The following is a 24,387-nucleotide window of genomic DNA, read 5'->3' on the forward strand; positions in this document are numbered from 1 at the left end:
TTATCATGGTCTTATCTCACAGGAACTGAAACTCTTGTCTCAGTTGTGTTCGCTGACTTGCATTGCTTAGAACAGTGCTCTGAATATTTGATGAATTAATAGAGCAGTCTTTATTGAACATGGTTTAGTTTTTTTGTCTAAAAAATCTCAAGAGGTAGATGCTGATTCTCAGTGAAATAGTTAATCCATATGACTCTTTCACTTCCATTCATATACTTTTAACACCATTATCTTATAACAATTCATTTCTGTTGTAGACTCCTGTTTTAGTATTGTGCCATTTATGACATATAATAAAATAGATTAAATATTTGAGTGCCTTTCAGGTTAGGCACTGTTTTAAGCCATGTTCAAGTGTTGAAACTTGAACATCTTAGGCTTGATTTAAGTTATTTTGGTACCAACAGTTTTAATATGGGAAATTATTTTCATTTAAAAATGGGATTCTTGAATCAAGTTGTATTTATAAAGATGTTAGTTTAATATTTACCTTAGATTTAACATAATGTGAACTTTTTTCCAGATATTTTCTAAATTTGGCACAGTCTTGAAAATTATCACCTTTACAAAGAATAATCAGTTTCAAGCCTTGCTTCAGTATGCTGACCCTTTGAATGCACAATATGCCAAAATGGTAATTATTATCTTTTTTCATTTCTCAATTGTTCATCAGTCACTTCAGTGATATGGAAGGAAGCCATCATTTCTTCTCCTTTGCTCCAATTTACTATGTGTTTTCTTCATTGAAGTAAAATATATTGTTTCATATGCTCTTTTTTAGAATGAGCTAAAAATTACTTCTTTGTTCATATGAAATTGTTTCAAGTCACCTATTATTTCTCTACTCTCTCAGACTCATTTGTGTTTGTCATATTTAAAGTTTAGACTTGAGCACAGTACTTTTGATATAATCTAACTAATAAAGTAGAATTATCTTTGCCCTGGTGCCTTCATTTACTTCTATTAAATTAGCCAAAGATTGATTTCACTAGTTTTACAGCCATACTCACTATTGAATCTTGTTGAGCTCTGAACGAGTGAAGACATTAAATCTTAGGAAATATGCTACTATCAGTTTATACCTTTTTTTATTTTTTAGTACATGAGTGCTTGACTTTTGACAAAATATAAAATTTCACATTCATTTTGGATATATTTGACCCATCCTATTGAGATCTACCAGAATTCTGTCTTATTTCAGTATCTGAATTATTTCTAAGTCCTTTTCAAAGATAGGGACAAGTTTGCTGTACCTTGTGTACCACACAGTGTCTAGCTCTAGATTAGGAATACAGCCTTTATGTTTTCTGTACCCTCTACCGTCATATGTGTATATGTATTTTGTACCTTTATGATGGCACACTCATCAATAACTTACAAGTTGGGGTTTTTTTTTTGTATATTTGTATATTTTTTATTTTATGTGTCAATTTCTGATACCTATTTTAATAAAGTTAGGCATTTCTGGAAGTCCTAAGTGACTACAGATAGCCCTTTGGTAAATTTTTATTGTGAAAGGGGAGGGATTATTGATTCTTTGGTCTTATATTAGAACTGACTCCAGATTTCGCTCAGCCTGTTATTGAAAGCATTAAAAAGTAAATCTACAAGAGAAGAAAAATGGCAGATAATATTTCATATATCATTCTGATAAATACCATTTTAATGGCTTTATTTCATCCTAACCAATGCAAATTATACTAAAAAGAATTAAGATGAAATGTAAAATTAAAGTGTCTTTAAACATTTTTGTAGATGAAATAATCATAATAATAACTAATACAATGTGCAGTAATACATAATAGTTTTCCAAGCCTTTACATTTCTCATCTTTCATTTTATCCTATCTATCAGAGACAAGATAGGGATTATTATCTCTATTTTACAGATGAAAAAACTGAGGGTTAGACATTTTCTTTTTCTCTCTTAGGTGAACATAGTGACAGAGGTGGAAGTAAACAAAGGTCTTTGGCTTTTACTGCAGTGCTCTCTGCTTTGTACCTGATAGCCATTCTGTGTCAAAGTAGAGGCGACTTGATTTATCAGTGTTGTTGTCTTGCAAAACATCAGTCCCTTTCTTACATGCTTTAGGCTCTGGATGGCCAGAATATCTATAATGCATGCTGCACTCTGCGTATTGACTTCTCCAAGCTCACCAGCCTTAATGTGAAATATAATAATGACAAAAGCAGAGACTTCACTCGCTTAGACCTTCCTACTGGTGATGGCCATCCATCCCTTGAACCCCCTATGGCTGCTGCTTTTGGTGAGTAGTTCTGTTTTGGGTCACAAAGCAAGTATTCTGAAGTTATACATTTCATTTATTAATTCATGTTATGTCAGTTAGCCTTTTTCTTCTTGGAGTCTCTTAAAATTTCTAAAGAGTAGCAAGGATCATAGAACAAAATGTGTCCATTAATTAGATTTTAATATTTGTAGATTCTGTTAGGTGGTAAAACAAATGAATATCTAAAATTTAAAATTACAGATTTATTTTCTAACATTACTATTAATGAGTAATTACTATTACTCATTCTTTATCAGCCATATAACCATTTGTTTCAAATCAATAGTCTTTTATATATTAACATTGGTTTAAATGTGTTGGTTTATAGACAACAGAATGTTGTCTTAAGTTCTCTTGCAATAAATACTTTTCTCTTTTTAAAGTAGTGATATTTTAAAAGTAGGACCCGAATTAGGGGTATGTTCTTCATTTATTCAAAGAAGATTTCCTTGTTACGTTCTTTGTTTCGTTTTTTAAACATCAGAACTTTCATCTTTACCTTAAGTTTGTGGGAAATTGCATTTTTACATTAATAAAAATACAGTCTTCTGAATTGTCTCTGCAAATGTTGCATTGAAGAGCTTCCTTGTATTTAAAACTAGCCCTCAATATATTTATACTATTAAAATAAACCTTTATGTTAGGGAAAAAGCAGTAGATGGCCCAGTTGGATATATTAGGTTAATGTGTGCTATTTTTTGGTTTTCCAGCTCTCAAAGGTTTGGTTTATATTTAGATCAAGTATAACTTTTTGTTTTTTATAACTGAAAAAGTCAAGTGAACTGTTCAGTTCACATTCCTCAAATTTTTCAATGTTCTTGGGTCTTTATGTTTTATTTTTATATTTGTTACCAGCCCCTACGTACATGTATGATTTTGCAGAGCCAAATTACAACGGTAATTTTTAATTACTGTTTCAGTAAGACATGCTAGAAGTCGAGGCTGTCATTCATGTTTGCCAAAAATGACAAACCTACACTTACTCCAATAATTGAATATATTGATGTAATTAATTTCTGCATTGTGGAAAGAAGACATTTAAAAAGTACAATTAAGAATTTTGGTTTCTGAATATAAAATATCAGAATGTTAACATCCTTTTTCATTGTGTTAATAAATTCTTAGTCACTGCAAAGTAAAGCCTACATAAGATAAGTGATTCATCAGAGAACAATACTTTTTTATGTACTGTGGGAAAGTTTATTATTCCTTTTTCTCTTGTCTTCTGAAATACCACCCTCTCCTCACTTTTTCCTATCTTAACTGCCTGTTCCTTCTCTTTTGTAAAGGTCGACATTTAAAGTTCTGGTGGTCAAATTGCAATTACTCTGTCCCTGTTTTTAATGATCCATATTAATACATTTTTAATACCCATGACATTTTCACCTACTTTAAGAAATCAAATATATTTATACATCCTGAATGAAGTACTCTTTTTACCCTTTTCACTGACTGTGCTCCCACTCTCCCAAAGAGAACCATTCTTCTGCTTTTCAGCTTTTAGCCACTTATTATGCAGCCCTAAGTGCTAATTTAAAAAATCTTTTCTCATATGTTTAGAACCTTATATAAATGAAATCATGCCATTTATTTTCTTTTGTGATTTGTGATTTGTTCATATTCATATATGTGACCATTACATATATGAATAAGCAGTCATACGGTTGCTTATTCATTCTCAATACTATCAAATGTATAAATTCCCATGTGTGACTATACCACCTACACAGTTTGTTTACCCATTCTGTTGATTGACATTTGGGTTATTTAGTTTGAGGCTATTAGGAACAACACTGCTGTGAAATTTTCCTGATGACCAGTGAGGTTGAACGCATTTTTGTTTATTGGCCATTCTCCCTTACGAATATTTATCTTCCTTTCAGCTCTTTTGCCTATTTTTGTGTTTTGTTTCTTGCTTGTTCTTGTTGATTTGTACGACTTTTTTTCACATATCCCAGACACTAGTTTTTTTTGTTTTTAATTTATTGTGTTTACATAGATTCAAGTGTCCCACTGAATACATCCCCCAGTCTTTTTTTTTTTTTTTCTTTTGGTTGTAGGTGTTGGTTATGTGTTTTTCCCATTGTTGGCTTTATCGTACTTTTATATAGTCAAATTTTATTTACTGTTTCCTTTATATTTGTGCTTTCTTTGTCTTCCGAAATCTTTTGTTACCTTGACATCAAAGCTATATTCTTCTAAAGTTTATAGTATTTTAGTAACTTTGCTTTAAAATAATTTAAGTTGCAAGAAATAGTACAAAGAATTTCTTTATATCCTTCATTCATATTTCTTTTTATTTATTTTTATTTTTTTATTTTTTTTCTTCATATTTCTTAATTCTTAACATCATACCACATGTACTTTATCATCTGAGTTTGTGTGTGTGTGCATGTGCGTGTGTGCATGCGCGTGTGTGCATGCGCGTGTGTGCACACACAGGTAGGTAGGCTTTTCCTCCCCCTGAATCATTGGAGAGGAAGTTGCAGGCGTGATGCCCCTTTACTTCTAAATACTCACTGTGTTTTTCTAAGAACAAGGTCATTCTTACCTCAGTATGGTTCAGTTATCAAAGTCAGGAAATTAACATTTTTATACTACTATTATCTAATCCATAGACCTTCTTAAATTTTGCTAGTTGTGAAAATACTGTTCTTTATATGAGAATTTTTTCTGGTAATAATCCAAACCAGTATCAGGATAATTTATTTGTCATGTCTTTTTAGAGTCCCTTAATTTGAAACATTTCTTCATTCTTTGTCTTTTATGGCCTTTGCATTTTTTTAACAGTTCAGGTTGGGTATTGTATAGAGTGTCTATCAAATATGAGTATGTAGTTTTTAGCTGAAATAATTTGTTTTTCTCAGTTTATTACATCAGGAGACACGTGATGCAAGCTTATTCTGTTCCTGGTGATACTAACTTTGATCGTGTGGGGGAGGAAATACCTTCAAGGCTCGTTCGGCTTGTCTAATAATTAAATCTACATGAGACAGATTAACAAGAGAAAAATAACCAAATTTAATTACATACGTGTACATGGGAATCCCACATACATGAGCAAGTCAGAGACCCCACGTACACCACAGAAAGAGAAAATGAGGTGTATATATAACATTCTGAGCTAAGGATGAGGTGAGGTGAGGTAAGATGCATTGGGCCTTCAGAGGGGGGAAGGTCATTGCAGGATGATAGGAAGGGCAGATGTTCATTCAGTAACTAGTAGTTTGCCCTGCTATATAGGTAGGGCATAAAAAGTTACTTTTGGTGATAACTTAGATTATGTGCAAGGCCTCAAAATTTAAATTCATCTTGGAAATTTAATGGAGGCAGAAATTTCTCTAGAGCCCACAGGGTCTCAGTTGCCTTTAGTTCAAAATAATCTTCATACCACAGAGGCATATCTTGGGGTGACTCATCCTGAACCCCTACAATCACTTACTAAGGTGGTTTCTTCCAGTAAAGTTACTGTTTTTTTATTTGTATTTAATTTGTTAGGAAATGCTTTGAAATGATATAAATACTTATTTTTCTTTTCATTTTCATCCTTTATTTTGGCATCCATTGACAAAATAGAGTCTTTTACAATAGTCTTCCGGCCTTTGAACAGTGTACATCTCTCCATTTACTTGGATGTTCCTTAATATCTTTCAGTAAATTTGGTAACTTTTCTCCATAAATGTTTGGATGGTTTATTGGATTTATTTGTAGAAACCATACTTTTCGATTCTAATTCTAGAACTGTTTTGTATTATCTGTATAACCTTGGGCAAATTGCTTAACTGCTCTGCAGTTTTGTTTCCTTGTGTAGGGAATGAACGTAATAATAGTACTTAACTGATAGGGTTGTGATGAACATTAAGTGTACTAATGTACATACAGAATTTAGAATGGTGGTGCCTTAAGTCCAATGTAAGTTTTAGCTCAGGGGTCCGGAATCTTTTTGGCTGAGAGAGCCACGAACACCACATATTTTAAAATGTAATTACGTGAGAGCCATACAACTCATGTACGTTAGGCGTTATCCAATAAAAATTTGGTGTTGTCCCGGAGGACAGCTGTGATTGTCTCCAGCCACGCACAACCATGAACATGAGCGGTAGGAAATGAATGAATTGTAATACATGAGAATGTTTTATATTTTTAACATTTTTTTATTAAAGATTTGTCTGTGAGCCAGATGCAGCCATCAAAAGAGCCACATCTGGCTCACGAGCCATAGGTTCCCGACTCCTGTTTTAGCTATTGTCATTATATTGTCCTCTGACTATTGCCAATATAGAAATGCAGAATTGTTTCTTGATTTCATATTCAGCAACCTTTTATTAATTTTTTTTTACTTGAATAAGATGCACAGAACTTCTAAGATGTATATAGAAATGGAAAAAGGAAAAGACAGTATCTAGGATATTCAAAGGACTTAAAACTTTTCTTTAATTGGAAGACTTAATACAAAGCTGCAGTAATCAAGCCAGCTTGGTAGTGTTGGAAGTATAGATATATAAATTAATGGAGCAGAATAGGACGTCTAAAAACAGACCAACACATGTAGTCTGTTGATTTTCAACAAAACTGGCATTGTAGAATTCAATAGGAAAAGGAAAATCTTTGAAGTAGGTTTTGGACAGGTGAGTATCCATAATGGAAAAAATAAACATTGTTCTGTAACTCACACCATACTGACAGCTTGACCAAAATCTAGAAACACTCTGTTACAGGTGAATAGATAAAATATAGTTCATCCGTCCAATAAAATACTGTTCAGCAATAAAAAAGGAATAAATTGATAAGGACAATAGGATTATAATGAATGAAGGAAGCCAGACAAAACATAGTTATGAAAGACAGAAACCAGACAAAAAAATATATATGATACTGTTTATGTATACTTGTGTTAAATGAGAATTAGCCTATAATGACAGAAAGCAGGTCAGTGGTTGCCTGGGGACAGACAGGTGTTGGAAAGAGATGGATTGCAAAGGAACACAAGGAAATTTTTGAGGTGATGGAAATACTATAGTTGTTATATATAATTAAAGATTTTATTTCTTCGTGCAACACAGAGATACCATCAGAGAATCACTTACCTTCTGCCTAAAGAACATCCTTCAGTATTCACTTAGGGGAGTTTGTGGTAACATTAGAAGTTATTTGTCCAAAATGTCTTTATTTTGTTGTCAGTTTTTTAATTATAAATTTTTTGTTGTCAGTTTTTAAAGATATTTTTCTTAGTCTAGAGTTCCAGGTTGACAGTTATATTTTTCACTGTACAGTCAGTCCCCAGGTTATGAATGAGATAGGTTCTATAGGTTTGTTAAGTTGAATTTGTATGTAAGTTGGAACAGGTACATTTACCTATTAAATGCAAATTACACAGATGTTTGTCTTAACATAGTATTTTTACCTTTTTGTGCATATAAATACTTAAACGTCAAATACAACCTTAGACAGTCTTGGATGATGCAGAAGATGGTGGACTTGGAGAGGACAGGGCTGGTCTTCACAGAGAGTCAGGGTTGATTCTGCTTCTGGAGTCAGTTTCGGATATTTTTCAGCATTCCTTTGAATCTTTATCTGATCATTCCAGTGTCTGAAATCTTTGCAGTTGTCTTTCTGCAATTAGGTATTTTTTCTTTTTTTCCTTTTTTTATAATGAGTTATTTACTTTATTTATAGAATTGATTCTTAGGATCAGGTGGTATGTTCCTCCAGAGAGAATTTGCTTGTCTTCAACATTAAAAGCTCTGTCTTTGGGCCCATTTTTATCTAAATCCACAATTTTATTAATTTTCCTTTGGACTCCACAAAGAAATATGAATTTGGGCTGCAAATTTGTATGAGAATTTATATTGGGTTAAAACTTTTCAGGAACGTTTTTGTTCCTTCTGTGCTAGATAGGTAACTTTCCTTGTAGTATTCTGAGGATGGGGGAATGGGCAAATGGAGTGGGTTATTATAGGTTTACACTTCTAGATTAATGTTCTGAAGCTGTCCTAGTGACTTCCTTGGGCTAATTCTGGAATTAGCATCTTGTTACTACTCCACAGGAATGACAGAACTGAAGCTCAGCTTCACAAAGTTAGGTTTTTGGCCTGGCTCTTTTATCTTGTCAGCTGTTTGATTTTTAAGATTATTTTTACTCTTTCATTGAGCATTTTCTGCATTAAGGTTGATCTATATTATTTAATCTGCTACTACACCCACTTTTTTTTTTTTGTATTTTTCTGAACTTGGAAACGGGGAGGCAGTCAGACAGACTCCCGCATACGCCCGACCAGGATCCACCTGGCACGCCCACCAGGGGGCGATGCTCTGCCCATCTGGGGTGTCGCTCTGTTGCAACTAGAGCCATTCTAGCGCCTGAGGCAGAGGCCACAGAGCCATCATCCTCAGTGCCCGGGCCAACTTTGCTCCAATGGAGCCTTGGCTGCTGGAGGGGAAGAGAGAGACAGAGAGGAAGGAGAGGCGGAGGGGTGGAGAAGCAGATGGGCACTTCTCCTGTGTGCCCTGGCTGAGAATTGAACCCAGGACTCCTGCACGCCAGGCCGACGCTCTACCACTGAGCCAACTGGCCAGGGCTACACCCACATTTAAAAAAAAAAACAGTTGTAACTCTGCTTTTTTATAGTGCATACTCTTTCTAATATTGTAAATGGCTCTGTATTTTGTCTAGTGACTCAGTATATTTAATCATTCTCTACTTGGAACATTAAGCTTTTTTTTCTTGAACATTTTTATTAAAAATAACTTTGATAAACTGATATCATAGGTAAAACAATTTTCTATTAATCTGTCTTGCCTTGATTGCTATTATAGTGGTACATTTTTCAAATGTAAAATAACTTTTTTCTGAGAGAGAGATGAGAGCATCAGCTCATAGTTGGGTCACTTGACTTGTTCATTGATTACTTCTCATATGTGACTTGATCGGGGGCTCAGGCTGAGCCAGTGTGCCCTTGCTCAAGCCAGTAACCATGGGATCATGTCGATGATCTCATGCTCAAGCCAGTGACTCCATGCTCAAGCAGGCGACCTTGGGGTTTTGAACCTGGGACCTGAGTGTTCTAGGTTGCCACTCTGTCCACTGCACCACCACTGGTCAAGCTAAAATACCTACTTTTAATCATTTCGATCTTAGACCTTTTTCTTAAAGGCTTATATAATCTTTTCATAAAGATACAAACTTATTGTCTAACAGGTTACTTTGCTAAAATGTTTTTGTTTCTGCTTATTTGAGGAATACAGATTTATGGAAATTTTATAAATGATTCTTTTCTCAAATTTTAACAGATGTTCTTGTTAACCATCATATTCTACTTGGGGCCAATTATTTAAAATTTGACCCTGGTAATTGTTTGCCAGTTCTTGTGTTTATCGCTATTTTATGTTCTATGATAGTTATCTCGAAATTTTCCTCATTTCTCTAAAAGCTAGTGCTGGTCTGCCTCGTACCCCTCTCCATAGGCATCTGTATTTGTAGTCTCTTTGTTGTATTTTAAAAGTATCTCCCTTGTTCCCTCAAATCTCAGCCTTTACAGCAGTTAACATTTCTTTCTTTCACTGTATATCTACATTTAGGCAGCTGTGAGTCTGCTTTTGCAACCTTCATTCATATGCCTTTTTGATCTTGGGCCTGGGCCTAAGATGTCACTCCATTGGAGACATAGCATTCTTGTGGCAGTAAGTAAAAAATAAGAGAGCTGATTTACACCATAAGGCCTCTTAAAACTGATAAAGAGAGTCAGCATGTCTGTCTTTGTGTTCCTATGACATAATCAAATGCAGTGGGACTTGCAGAGAAATGCCTGATGCTCACACAGGAGGCACTGCAAGTCACATGACTGGCCTGAAGTATATGGAAGGGACAAGTGAATTTTTGACAACTATAATACAATCTACCATATCTCTTCCTATATTTCACTTCATAGTGTAAATTTATTTAATATTAAGCTTCTTTGTTGTCTTCTTTTATGCCTTAAATATAGTTATTCTGTTGTAAAAATGAATTATTTTACCTGTGATCTTCAGTCGACTGAACTATAAGTTTGGCAAGGACAGAGATTCTCATCTGCTTTGTTCAGTGCTTTTTTTTTTTTAGCACTAGAAGAATGCTTGGCTCGTGATAGACTTTTGATAAGTATGCTTCCCTTATTATATCAGTTATTCTGTCAGTTATTTTTTTGTATCTTGACTTCAGTTCTCTGCTAGCTGTATCCCTGAAGTCTCAATGACTATATTTTGTTGATTATTTAACAAATCACAGCTATGTATATAACTAATTCTGTTAAATAATTCTCTTTAATGAAGAGAATAAACTTACATAAGCTTTTTAACTCCTCTGGAAAATACAGCCCACATTCTTCTTCGTATAAATGTATTCATCTTCCAGTCATTTAAAAAAATAAAAAAGCCCTACCTTTACTTTCACAATCTAACTTTTCACTGTTGCGCTAAAACAGCCCTTTATCTTTTACATTTCTCATTCTTTTTAACCTCTGTTAAACCCCTTTCCTCCCCAAAATTTGTTTCTCTCTATCCTGAAGGACTGTAATACACTTTGTTTTCTATTGCTAAGGCTTTTTTTTTCTTTCCTTAGACTGTTCCTCTTCCTTCCTGGACCACAGAAATGCACTGACACTCCCATATTCTGTTTTCCGCTCTCCTCATTTCTCTCTGTGTGCCCTTTTTCGTGTGCTCTCCTTCCTATGGCTTTCTCATATTTATTTTTACATAGGTGATTTACAAATCTGTGTCTTACGATAGTTATTCTGAGTTTGCCCCTTCATTTTCACTGTTGGGCATTTCCATTTGAATGTCTTTACCTCCACTTTAATAAATCTAAAACCAAATTTTTTTTGGGGGGGGGGTTTGTTTGATTGTTTTTTGCATTTTTCTGAAGTTGGAAATGGGGAGGCAGTCAGACAGACTCCCGCATGTGCCCAACCAGGATCCACCCGGCACGCCCACCAGGGGGTGATGCTCTGCCCATCTGGGGCATCGCTCTGTTGCAACCAGAGCCATTCTAGTGCCTGAGGCAGAGGCCACAGAGCCATCCTCAGCGCCCGGGCCAACTTTGCTCCAGTGGAGCCTTGGCTGCGGGAGGGGAAGAGAGAGACAGAGAGGAAGGAGAAGGGGAGGGGTGGAGAAGCAGATGGGCACTTCTCCTGTGTGCCCTGGCCGGGAATCGAACCCGGGACTCCTGCACACCAGGCCAATGCTCTACCACTGAGCCAACCGGCCAGGGCCAAATTGTTTCTTTTATTAACATTGACTCCCGCATTGAAAGTAAATCCTTTTTTGTTGATGATGCATAGTCACCAGGCTTCTAAAGGAAGTATTTGTTTAGCATCTAGTACGTGTTAATCACTGTGCTTATCAAAGCATAATGTCCTGAGAAACCTTCTCCTAACAATCATAGCGAATCCTCTGTGATTCCTCCTTCTTAGACCACTTGCAGTACATTGGTATTTAAACCACTAGATCCTCAGCATACAAATCTCTTGTAGTTATTACACCTTTAGTTTGTAAATCTCTCACAGGCAAAGATTACTTCATATTTCCTTTTTATCAGTACTCCATAGGTATAGTACAACTTAAATATTTGATAATTTTCATATAGAAACAATCTTCTAAATAAGGGCAAGAATCTCAACCTAAATAACAAATAACACAGAACTAAGTAACAGCTAAGCTGTACTCTTAAGTCTAGCACCCAATTGAAAGAAGTGCCTCTGGAAGTGATGGACACTTGACTCATACATTAAGGATCACCCGTTGAACCAATTTTTACTTCATAATGAATATCAATAATATCCCATCATATAACCATTTTATATTGCTTTGATAACCATACTTACAGAAAGTAATATATTTATTTTAGCTTCTCTTTTTCATCAGGTGCACCAGGTATAATTTCTTCACCGTATGCAGGGGCTGCTGGATTTGCCCCAGCCATTGGATTTCCGCAAGCTGCAGGTGACTCTTTTAAAGTTGAATTTGAAATGAGTTTTCTGATGATCTGTATATTCTAGGAATTTATCAAGGTGAAAAATATTACCATATTTGAAGGATTTACAATAAAAGTATTATGTGTATTGACTATAGAAGTGGCTTTTTATATGATACATAGCTTTCTTATATCTACAAATAATTCTCTCTGGTTTCATTCTCAATTGCGAAATTCTTCTATATGTTCTGCATCATTTATATTTGCCTTTGACACCATCAACTATAGGTTGACTATATTAAATAACCTTAGGTTTGCCTTTTTAAATACTGTTTAAAATATATGGACTGCTTCTGTCTTTACTGATAAGCTTTTCGGGTGCATGTTAAGCAGACCTCTGTCTACTTATCTTTGTCCTTCGTGCCTTTGATGGCATTGAGTACGTATTATGTGGTCAGTAAATATTTGAATTAATACACATTTACTACTCAACTTATTCATAAATCCTTAGAAGGCATGCATGCTGTTTATTTCAGGAAATATGTATTGTTTTCTTTAGCTAACGGAGATAATTAAGTGATAGCAGTTAATAATTTTTAAATTTATTTTTATTGATTTTAGAGAGGAAGGAGAGGGGGAAGAGACATCATTGATCTGTTGTCCCCCCCCCCCATTTATGCATTTATTGGTTGAGTTCTGTATGTTCCCTGATCAGATATCGAACCCACAACCTTGGCATAGCTGGATGACACTATAACCAACTGACCTACTTGCCTAGAGTGGTTAATACCTTTTTTTTTCCTTTGCAAGAGAGACAGACAGGAAGGGAGATAGATGAGAAGCATCAACTTGTAATTGCTGCACTTTAGTTGTTCATTGGTTGCTCCTCATGTGTGCCTTGACTAGGAGGCTCCAGCTCAGCCAGTGACCCCTTGCTCAAGCCACTGACCATGGGATCATGTTGATGATCCCATGCTTAAGCTGGTGAGCCTGCACTCAAGCCAGCAACCTCAGGGTTTTGAACTTGGTACCTCAATGGTCAGGCAGAGTGGTTAATACTTTCTAAATAGTAAAACAAATTTGATAAGGAGAAAAAAAATTAGTTTATATGGTTTTATCTCTAGTGCCTAAAGAAAACTGAGGTTGGCAATTAGAAGGGTGGCATATGTGGTGATTGCCAAGTTGGGGGTATGGGGGTATGGCGATGGACAGGGACTTGACTGTGGAGGTGGGACACACAATACTGTATGCAGAGATGTGTGGTAGAGTTGGGCACCTGAAAGCTATATAATTATGTTAACTAGTGTCACTTTAATAAAGTCAATTAAAAAGAAAAAGAAGAATGGCACAATGTTAAGCTAATGCTTCCAGCTGATGCATGAATATAACTATTTTAAATTGCAGTATAGTTGCTTCCTGGCAATAATCTTAATATCCTACCCTTCTCATTCTGGAAATTTTAACTACTTTCTTTTTGATGGACATGATGAAGTTAATTAAAAAGGAAAAAGTGATAAGATTGAAGTTTAAGTTTCAGGGTTTCGGTGGTTTTAAGACATGTTAACATGTTTAAGTGAATCTGCTTATTCCATTACAATGAAGGTATTGTGTACTATTTTTATTTATTTGAAGCTCCCCCAGTAGTTTAATTGATATACATCAAAGTAGTGATACATGGTTTTCTTCATTTTAGATACTTCTTTTTGAAACACTCTATGTGTAAAACACTGTAGTAGATCTTAAGAAAGAGAAGTTGTTAAGACTCTTAAGGTCTAGTAGGGAGATATACAGTCAGCCCTCCGTACCTGTGGGTTCTGCAGTTTTGGATTCAACTAACTGAGGATTGAATATATTTGGGGGTAGAAACATTACTGGTATGTACTATCTAGTTATGCGTACAGTGATTGCATCTCTACTGAACACATACAGACTTTTTTCTTGTCATTCTCTAAATAGTATAGTATAACAGCTGTTTACAGAGCATCACATTTACATTACATTAGGTATTATAAGTAATCTAAGGATGATTTAAAGTATATGAGAGGCTGTGCATTAGATTATATGCAAATACCATGCCATTTTATATAAGGGATTTGAGCATCTGGATTTTGGTATTTGTGGGCGTCCATGGATACCAAAGAATAACTGTATATATACATATACACACACACACACATAAGCATGCTACAGAAGTTACTCAAAAGTTGCAGGGTGGGATTGGAGGGGCATAAGAAGGAATTGCATGAAGAACTATTGCATATAAATTTCACGGAGAAGTATCCAGCCTGAGGAGTTAGTCTGCACAGTTTTGTTTTTGTTTTTTGCAGAGACAGAGTCAGAGAGAGGGACAGATAGGGACAGACAGACAGGAAGAGAGAGAGATAAGAAACATCAATTCTTCGTGCGGCTCCTTAGTTGTTCATTGATTGATTTCTCATATGTGCCTTGACCGGGGGGCTACAGCAGACTGAGTAACCCCTTGCTCAAGCCAGCGACCTTGGGCTCAAGCTGATGAGCCTTGCTCAAACCAGATGAGCCTGCACTCAAGCTGGCGTCCTCAGGGTCTTGAACCTGGGTCCTCCACATCCCAGTCCAACACTCTATCCACTGCGCCACCGCCTGGTCAGGCAGTCTGCACAGTTTTAAAATTCATCAGAATGTTGGTAGTAATGATCTTAGATTTATCAAGCAGAATAGTCTAAAGGTAAACTATATTGCTATTTAATTACAGGATTTGTGGTAAAGTGGCCAGGCCCTGTCTATTATAATTTTGAACTTTAACAATCAATGCATTAAGCAACTGGTTCATTTTACATAAACTAGAGATTTTTACCTTAGAATATTTTTAAGCTGAGAACACAAATAGTGGGTGGGACCTTGTGAGAAAGTGTGCTGTTTTAAGTATAGTATCAATATTCCAGTATGATAGAACTTTCAGTAGTTCTGGAATATCTAGAGGAATAAAGAGCTCTGAAAATTCTTGGTACAAAAGAATATTGAATTCTGTAAATCTGTAGTTGATGATAATAATAATTATATAGCACTTTACAAGGTTACAAAATGCTTTTCCATATAGAATGCAATGCAGTCTACAAATGCATGTATACAATGCAGTATACCTGTGTTAGGTATGTAGCTCAGTGATTTTTAGTCGGTTTACGGAGTTGTGCAGCCATTTCCACAGTCCAATTTTATAACATGCAGTACCACCTAGCATGTATATTTGTGATTTTTGCTCAAGGACTTTAGAAATATATATATCTTATTTTGTTGTAGAAGTCAATATGAAAATATGTCTACTTTATAGAAATGTGTTGGAATATAACTGTTTCAAGAAATGAGGGAGTGCTTGTAGTTGTGATAGATCCTCTGAGAAGCCTTATAGCTTTTAAGACCAGTGTGAATTCAGTTGCCCTGCAAAGTACTATAGAAATAATAGAATATCAACTATGATAATGTTAAAGAAAAGGATCTTAACTCCCAGACAGACTCTGTAGGGCAGAAAACTGGGCTTTGATATCCTTGTGGTAGCTTTGACACATTCCCTTCTGTATTTTTGCTTTTATCTTCATTTATTTACTTATTAAGTATTGTGACCTCCAGATCTCAAATATGAAATGCTTTTGGTGTTTTTTAAAAGGTCTGTCAGTCCCAGCTGTTCCTGGAGCGCTCGGTCCCCTCGCACTCACCTCCTCTGCTGTCACTGGAAGGATGGCCATTCCTGGGGCTAGTGGGATTCCAGGAAATTCTGTTCTACTTGTCACCAATCTCAATCCTGATGTGAGTTGAAAATGAGTATAAAATAGTCTTTCAGGAGGAGGCTTATAGTTGCTCCTGATCTAGTATTCAAATAAAATTTTTAAGTTTACTTTAAGAATTTTATTAAAATTCATCTCTAGTACATATGGCGGAAGTATACAAAATAAATGCTTTAAACAAAGTTAACTATTATTATTACTAGTAAACTTATAAATTGTTACTTAAATTTGTCAAACACCTATTTTTTATTATCCTTTTCAGCTTATCACACCACACGGGCTGTTTATCCTATTTGGTAAGTTATTTTTTGCAGCTTTTGGTATTATCTATAACATAGATTGAACATATTTCATCATTTAGTAGTATTGTTTTACTGTCTCCATGTGCTAAGTAGAATGTTTGACACTGAGGGTAGAGTAGCAAATAAAATTTAGTAAGTAATTACAAACACCATAAAGTTTTATAAAAAATGGAGCATATAGCTGGAAGTCCTAACCTAGCTAAGGAATCAAAGATGGTGGACCAAGAGAAATGATAGTTGAGCTGACTCCTGAAAAATGAGTAAGCGTTAACCAGGAAGAAAGAGGAGGGCAAATATCCTGTAACACACATGAGCAGTGAGAGAGAGGGCTTGAGAACATGGAAGTGAAGCCCAGTGGAGAGTTGTTGAAGCTGTACATGTGGGTAGGGGCAACATCAGGAAGAGCTTTGTAAACTAAATTATAGAGCTTTTGTTTAAACCTCAGAACAGTGGGAAACCACTGAATAGTTTTGCAGGAGAGAGGCATAATGAGATCAGGTTTTAGAAATTTCCAAACTTTCTAATAGTGTTTCTCTCTCAGTTAAAAAAATTTAGCACATACTCTTCTAATTTATATATGATTAATTATTCATACATTTTATCCATCTTTTACTATATTCATTATGTATAGTGTAATATGTACAAATATGTCAGTGATGAAATAAGCAATATTTAATATTTTAAAGAGTTTTATTAATGATGAAACTTTATAAAAAACATTGAAAAATATGGTTTAATCTGCTTCATTATTTTCAGTAACCTTTTTTCTGATTCATTCTAAGGTCTGATTATAAATTCACTTTATTTTAGTACTTGATCTTTTTTTTTTGAGAGGTAGAGAGGGTGGTAAGAATGGGGTAGAGAGTGAGAAAGAGAGAAGCATTACTTCTCATATGTGCCCTGACCAGAGCTCGAACCAAAAACCTCAGGTTTAAACTGATGACCTTGGCAGTCTGGGACAGTCACACTCTATCCACTGTGCAACTGGCCGGGGCTTAGTACTTGATCTTAATGGTTGTCATAACTGAAAAAGATACCTGATAAACATATGTGGTATAAATGGAAGTGTTTCACTGTTGCTGTACCTAATTAGTTATGGTATTAATTTTTCATCCAATCCACTAATTTTCATTGTACTTAGAGAAGTTCTATTTTTCCTCTTGTTATATTAGTTGATCTTGAAAACTGTTGCATTAGAATATTTTTAACAAGTGGGGTTAAAACTCCCATAAATTTTAATACAATACAAAATTATTTTAAATTTTTTGAGTAGATAATGAATTTTTTAAACATCATTTTTGAGGTGTAATTTATAGCCACACGATATACCACACAATACCATGATTGTTAGATTATGGAATTGTACAGCCATTATTATTATCAAAGTCAAGTTGAACATTTTGATCACCCCACAGAGATCCTTTATTCATGCTCATTTGCAGTAAAAGCTTTTCTTGACACATTTCTGTTAATTTTCAGTAATGAAATCATGTACATAAATATTAGTGATATATTTTCATGTCTCTTTAATAAATGTGCTTGTCAAAGCACATTCATTTCTAAAAGTAGTTAATTTTTAACTCATTTTAAAAATGTATCACTCTGAGCTTGAAGAACACATTGTGTGTGTTTTTAATATGTATTTCAGCCACTTGTTTTTGTTTTAAATTTTAAAAGTGCCACTCATTTCTAAGTGCAGTTGCTCTTGGGTGCTGGCCCACAAGATACCAGCACTCCTTTTTGTGCCTTGAAGATTTTCATAGCATTGCAAAGTATGGTGATGGTGCTGCTCCTCAGCGTCTTATTTTTGTAATATTAGTGATCCCCTATAGCACAAAAACTGCGATGTAAAAATTTATTTTCCTCCTACACCCCAGTGAATCATTTTGTCCTTTGGGACGTAAGACCCACTCTGGTAAGCACCAGTGTAGAAAAATTGGATGTAAAGAGATCTATTAGGAGGCTGCTGTGACAGTCCAGATGTCCAATGGTGATGGTAACTTTGATGGTAATGAAGTTCAGAAAGAAGTGGACAAATGTGAGAGATATTTAGGCCATAGAATCAGTGAGTGCTGGTGATTGATTGGATGAAAGAGTTTAAGGAAAGGAAATCTAAAGATGAGTCCTAGGTGTCTGCCTGGAGCAGCAAGTATTTGGATGGTGGTAACATTTATCAACAGAGTTTATGAACATTGAAGTGGGAAGAAGAAAGGGGGATCTGGAACATGGAAGAGATATAAATTTGGGAGCATATATATATGAAATTGCCCAGGGAATACGTACAGGGTGGGGCAAATATAAGTTTACAGTTATTCATATAGAACGGGTTGGGAACCTATGGCTCGTGAGCCAGATGTGGCTCTTTTGATGGCTACATCTGGCTTGCAGACAAATATTTAATTAAAAAAAGTAACGTTAAAAATATAATACATTCTCATGTATTAACAATCCATTCATTTCCTACCGCTCATGTTCATGGTTGTGGGTGGCTAGAGACAATCACAGCTGTCCTCCGGGACAACACCAAATTTTTATTGGTTAATGCGTAATGTACACGGTGTTGTATGGCTCTCACAGAATTACATTTTAAAATATGTGGCGTTCATGGCTCTCTCAGCCAAAAAGGTTCCCGACCCCTGAAATAGAAGATAATACAGTAATTAATAAATAATAATACAAGAATAAACTTTCGTGTGCTCACAACTGTAAACCTATTTTTGCCCCACCCTGTATAAGAAAAGAAATCTTTAAATGTATTAGTAAAATTAATTAAATATTATAGAGTCAGGCATTAAAAATTATTTTCTTTTGTTTTTTTAACTAGGAGTATATGGTGATGTACATCGAGTGAAGATTATGTTTAATAAGAAAGAAAATGCTTTGGTTCAGATGGCAGATGCGAATCAAGCTCAGCTAGGTATTAAAGATTAATAATAACGGTGACCTTCCTCTTTTGTGTATAAGTTTTCCTATGAAATAAACATTCTTATAGCTAGTAGGAATATACTCTTATGGAAGATTACCTCCTCATTATTGTTTGGACATGCTTATATTTTATAAAGATTAAAAATATGTATTACTTTTTGAAGTTCATTTATCTGCTTGAACATATTGTTGCTATTTAGAGTATTGATTCTATGGTTTTTCTGTTAAGTTTAAACTACTAAACATTACTTGCGTTGTTTAATTTTATTCTATTTGATTGTTTGATTTTGTTCCAAATTAAGATTTCTAGAACTGTTGCATGGCATAAAAACTTGGGCAGACTTCATAATGATGGTACAAGAAACTTATCCTGTGGCCTCACTGTTCATTGCTACAGTGGCTATTAAAATATTACTACTCATTTATAAAATGTACTTTGAGATTAAACTAATTTATTCAGTAACCATTTCCTGAGCACTTGTTATGTTCCAGGCACTCTCTAACTTCCCAGCATTGTACTAGGAAGATAGTTCTTTTTTCTTTGACTGCTTTTCTTTTAGTATAGTAAGATAAATCATTTAATATCTTTCTAAATGTAAGAGTTTTTAAATTTAAAATCATTTTGGCCCTGGCCAGTTGGCTCAGTGGTGGAGCGTTGGCCTGGCATGCAGGAGTCCCGGGTTCGACTTCCGGCCAGGGCACACAGGAGAAGCGCCCATCTGCTTCTCCACCGCTCCCCCTCTCCTTCCTCTCTGTCTCTTCCCCTCCCACAGCCGAGGCTCCATTGGAGCAAAGATGGCCCGGGTGCTGAGGATGGCCCTGTGGCCTCTGCCTCAGGCGCTAGAATGGCTCTGATTGCGGCAGAACAACGCCCCAGATGGGCAGAGCATCACCCCCTGGTGGGCATGCCAGGTGGATCCCGGTCGGGCGTATGTGGGAGTCTGTCTTGACTGCCTCCCCGTTTCCAGCTTCGGGGGGGGGGGGGATGCAAAAAAAAAACCTTTTTAACCCTCAAATTGACAATGTAATTTTAAATGAATAAGAAAAAGAATTTGATAATTCAGATAAGTTTTATAGACTATTTTTTTTATTTTTTTATTCAGTGAGAGGAGGGGAGGCAGAGACAGACTCCTGCACGCACCCCTGTCAGGATTCACCCAGCAAGTCCACTAGTGAGCGACCTTCTGCCATCTGAGGTGTTGCTCCGTTGCTCAGCAACTGAGCTCTTCTTAGCACCTGAGGCAAAGGCCATGGAGCCCTCCTCAGTACTCAGGGCCAACTTGCTTCAATTGAGCCATGGCTGAAGGGGGGGGGAGCAGATGAGCACTTCTCCTGTGTGCCCTGACCAGGAATTGAACCTGGGACATCCACACACCAGGCCGATGCTCGACCACTGAGCCAACCAACCAGGACCAAAAACTTTTTTATTTTAACATTTTTTAATTTAAGAAAATTTTCTTAAGACTTTTTTTATTTTAGAGAGGAGAGAGAGAAGAGGGGGAGGAACAGGAAGTCTCAGTTCTCATATGTGCCTTGACCAGGCAAGCCCAGGGTTTCAAACCCTCAATTTCAGTGTTCCAGGTTGATCGATGCTTTATCCACTGTTCAATCACAAGTCAAGCGAGATGCTTATCTTAATACCCAAACTTTCCTTATTTTCTTTCTATGCACCAGCAATGAACCATCTGAGCGGTCAGAGACTTTATGGAAAAGTGCTTCGTGCTACACTGTCCAAACATCAAACAGTTCAGCTCCCTCGAGAGGGACAGGAAGACCAAGGTCTGACTAAGGATTTTAGTAACAGTCCTTTGCATCGCTTTAAAAAGCCTGGCTCTAAAAACTTCCAGAATATTTTCCCACCATCAGCCACTCTGCATCTTTCGAACATCCCGTATGTACCTAATTAGTTATTATTTATTTAGAAGGTTGATAGTCTATTGCTGATTAATCATGAATAATAATTATTATAAACAATATAGGTTTTAAGAGAGTTAAACATTCTGAAATTATTCTAATGTCGCAGTTGTCCTATTGACTAATTTCTTGAGATGAATTATTTGCCATTGTGCTTAAGAAGGTTATATATTCAGTCATGCACTACAAAAGTAAAAGCAGTGTTTTAAAATTTTCTTTCCAAGGAGAAAATTAGCAACTAGCTACCTTTCAGTTATATAAGGGCATAAAAAATGTTTATGCGGAAATATTCCATTGGTACATATTTGTTCCTCACATTGTATAAAGACTCTTAAGTAACCAACATAGCAAAGTCAGCTGATTTATATATTTAAGAATTTGTTTTTAAAAAAGAATTCTTTATTTTTTATCTATAAGCTGCAAAGTCATATATAATTACTAATTATAATTGATATATTAATTACCTAGTAACTAAAAATGATTTTCTTGTGTGTGGTCACTCAGTATTAACCAGCATTGTAGCGCTCTTGTTCTTTAGTCATCTTCTAAGTCTGGGATCAATAGACTACAATGCAGCCATGGGCCAGAACCATGTGCTTTTAGTATGGCCCCCAAACTAAGACTGATTTTTACATTTTCAAATGGTGGAGGGAAGCAAAAGGAAAATATTTTGTGATTTGAGAAACTTATATAAAATTTACATTTCACGTTCCATAAATAGTTTCATGCAACATATCCATGCTCATTCATCTATGCATTATCTGTGGCTGCCTTTGAGCCACAGCAGCAAAGCTGAAGAGTTGCAGACTGTATGGTCATCAAAAGCCTAAGATATTTGCTGTGTGGCCCTTTATAGAAAACATTTGTCAACCCTTGTTCTAACTTTTAAAGACCTTGACCAACAAAGATGGCAATTTTGTATAATTTTAATGTAATACCTAATGGGAGATAAGCTTTGGAAAGGTGATATGAAAGCTGTGAGGTATGGTTGTATGTGTGCATGTATGTGGATATTTGAAGACTGGGGGAATGGAGAATGGTAAAGTTTTGGAATGTTAACTGAGACTGAGAATAAAAGATGAATAAGTATAGAAAATACTCAAAATAGTGTTGGATACACAGGCTCCCATACAGTCTCCAGTTAGGCTACTTGGGAGAAGCCTTTATCTGAATTGGTGGTGGCTCAGACCTTACACTAGCTAGGAAGCTAGAGGAACCACTTATGAACCAGAAATTGAGCAGCTCATCACTGTAAAGTCAGATGTAGAGGCAACATGGGTCGTTACTGAGGCAGGCTCTTGTCATCCTTGCCTTCTTAAATACATTATAAATACATTATCCAGAAGCTGGTCTCAGGTTGCAACATACATAGGACATGTAGGTAGAAAGAAGAGGGAAAGGACATCAATATTTTTTGAACCATCTACCAAGTTCTCAGCACTATGGTGGTGTTTTATGTTAACTCATTTAATCTCTAAATTAAGTGTTTTTTTAAAAATTATGATAAAATAGGCCCTGGCCAGTTGGCTCAGTGGTAGAGCATCGGCCTGGCATGCCGGAGTCCCGGGTTAGATTCCTGGCCGGGGCACACAGGAGAAGCGCCCATCTGCTTCTCCACCCCTCCCCCTCTCCTTCCTCTCTGTCTCTTCTCTTCCCCTCCCGCAGCCAAGGCTCCATTGGAGCAAAGTTGGCCCGGGTGCTGGGGATGGCTCTATGGCCTCTGCCTCAGGCGCTAGAATGGCTCTGGTTGCAACAGAGCAACGCCCCAGATGGGCGGATCATCGCCCCCTGGTGGGCATGCCGGGTGGATCCCGGTCAGGCACATGCTGGAGTCTGTCTGCCTGCCTCCCCGTTTCCAACTTCAGAAAAATACAAAAAAAAAAATGATAAAATATACACAACATAAAATTGATTGTTTTAACTGTTTTTGAGTGTGCAGTTTAATATACATTCACATTAAGTATTTTTGTATTATGTAACTATCATCTTTATCTATCTGTAGATTTTTATTGTGATCCCAAAGTGAAACTCTGTACCCTTTAATGATAACCTCATTTCTTTCTACCCTCAAATTCCTAGTAACCACTACAGTATTTCCCCTTATTTACAGGGGATACATTTCCAGACCCTCAGTAAATGCCTGAAACTGGGACAGTACCAAACCCTATGTAGAGTATGTTTTTCATGTACATAAATTATACCTATGATAAAAGTTTACTTTATAAGTTAGGCACAGTAAGAGATTAACAACAATAACAAAATAGTATAATTGTAATAAAATACTGTAATAAAAGTTATGTGAATGTGGTCTTACAAAGTCAAGAGCTTTCACTTTTTTTCTTTGGCATACATGAATTGCCAGCATCACTGCTCTTGCACTCAGGGGCCATTAGTAAGTAAAATAGGGTAACTTGAACACAAGCACTGGGATACTGCAAAGGTTACTAGTGTCTACCAGGCGTGTAGTGTATACAGGGATGACTCATGTCTTAGGCACAGTGGAGCAGGATGACAAGAGCTTTCATCACATTCCTCAGAATGGCACCCAGTTTAAGACTTATCAATGGTTTATTTCTGGAATTTTCCATTTACTGTTTTTAAATTGCAGTCAGGGAGACTACTGAACTCTACTTTTTGTCTTTATCAATTTATCCTTAATAACCTCTGAAGTAAGGTCACTAGTTTCACTTTATCAATGAAACTGAGAGGCTCAGGGTAAGTAACTTACGCAAAGTGACACCCACTGAATGAGAACTGGAACACCAACACAACTCTGTTCCCTGCAGAGCCAGTTGTTTCTTGGCTCTACCAGCCTTGCTTGCACTTGTGAGACGAAGAGTCTACTTTTAGTCAATTGACTCTGCTGTGACAGAACAAGGTATTTGTTATCTACTGCTGTATAAAAGATCACCCCAAAACTTAACACAATAGTAAACATTCATTATCTCATACTGTAACTGTGAGTCAAGAATCCAGAAGTTACTTAGTTTGGTGGTTTTGGCTGAGAATCTCTCAGAAGGTTGCGTCTGAAAGTTTAACTGGGACTGGAGGATCCACATCCAAAAGTGGCTCATTCATGTGCCTAGTTATTGGCAGGAGGCCCTCCGTTGCTTGTCACAAGGTCCTCTATATGGCTGCTAAGTGTCCATGAAATAGCAGCTGGTTTCCTCCAAAGCTGATGATTCAAGACAAAGTCAAGAGAGAACTGTCTCAGAAGTCACATGTGTCATTTCTACAATATCCTTAAGGTTACAA

The 24,387-nt window shown here is 36.1% G+C and overlaps 1 protein-coding gene across 6 annotated transcripts in view; it reads left to right on the forward strand.

The window, feature by feature from the left end:
- Positions 1-24,387, forward strand: part of PTBP3 (polypyrimidine tract binding protein 3) — a 104,828-nt gene that overhangs the window by 74,337 nt on the left and 6,104 nt on the right. For all 6 annotated transcript variants that reach the window (XM_066367446.1, XM_066367447.1, XM_066367448.1 and 3 more), the window contains 7 exons: positions 524-634; positions 2,092-2,266; positions 12,185-12,262; positions 15,874-16,013; positions 16,254-16,287; positions 19,118-19,210; positions 20,893-21,109. In XM_066367446.1, coding sequence (XP_066223543.1) covers positions 524-634; positions 2,092-2,266; positions 12,185-12,262; positions 15,874-16,013; positions 16,254-16,287; positions 19,118-19,210; positions 20,893-21,109 — 848 coding nt within the window. The remainder of the gene's footprint in view (positions 1-523; positions 635-2,091; positions 2,267-12,184; positions 12,263-15,873; positions 16,014-16,253; positions 16,288-19,117; positions 19,211-20,892; positions 21,110-24,387) is intronic.

This window comes from Saccopteryx leptura, chromosome 2 (genome assembly GCF_036850995.1).
Source record: "Saccopteryx leptura isolate mSacLep1 chromosome 2, mSacLep1_pri_phased_curated, whole genome shotgun sequence".
Lineage (NCBI taxonomy): Eukaryota > Metazoa > Chordata > Mammalia > Chiroptera > Emballonuridae > Saccopteryx > Saccopteryx leptura.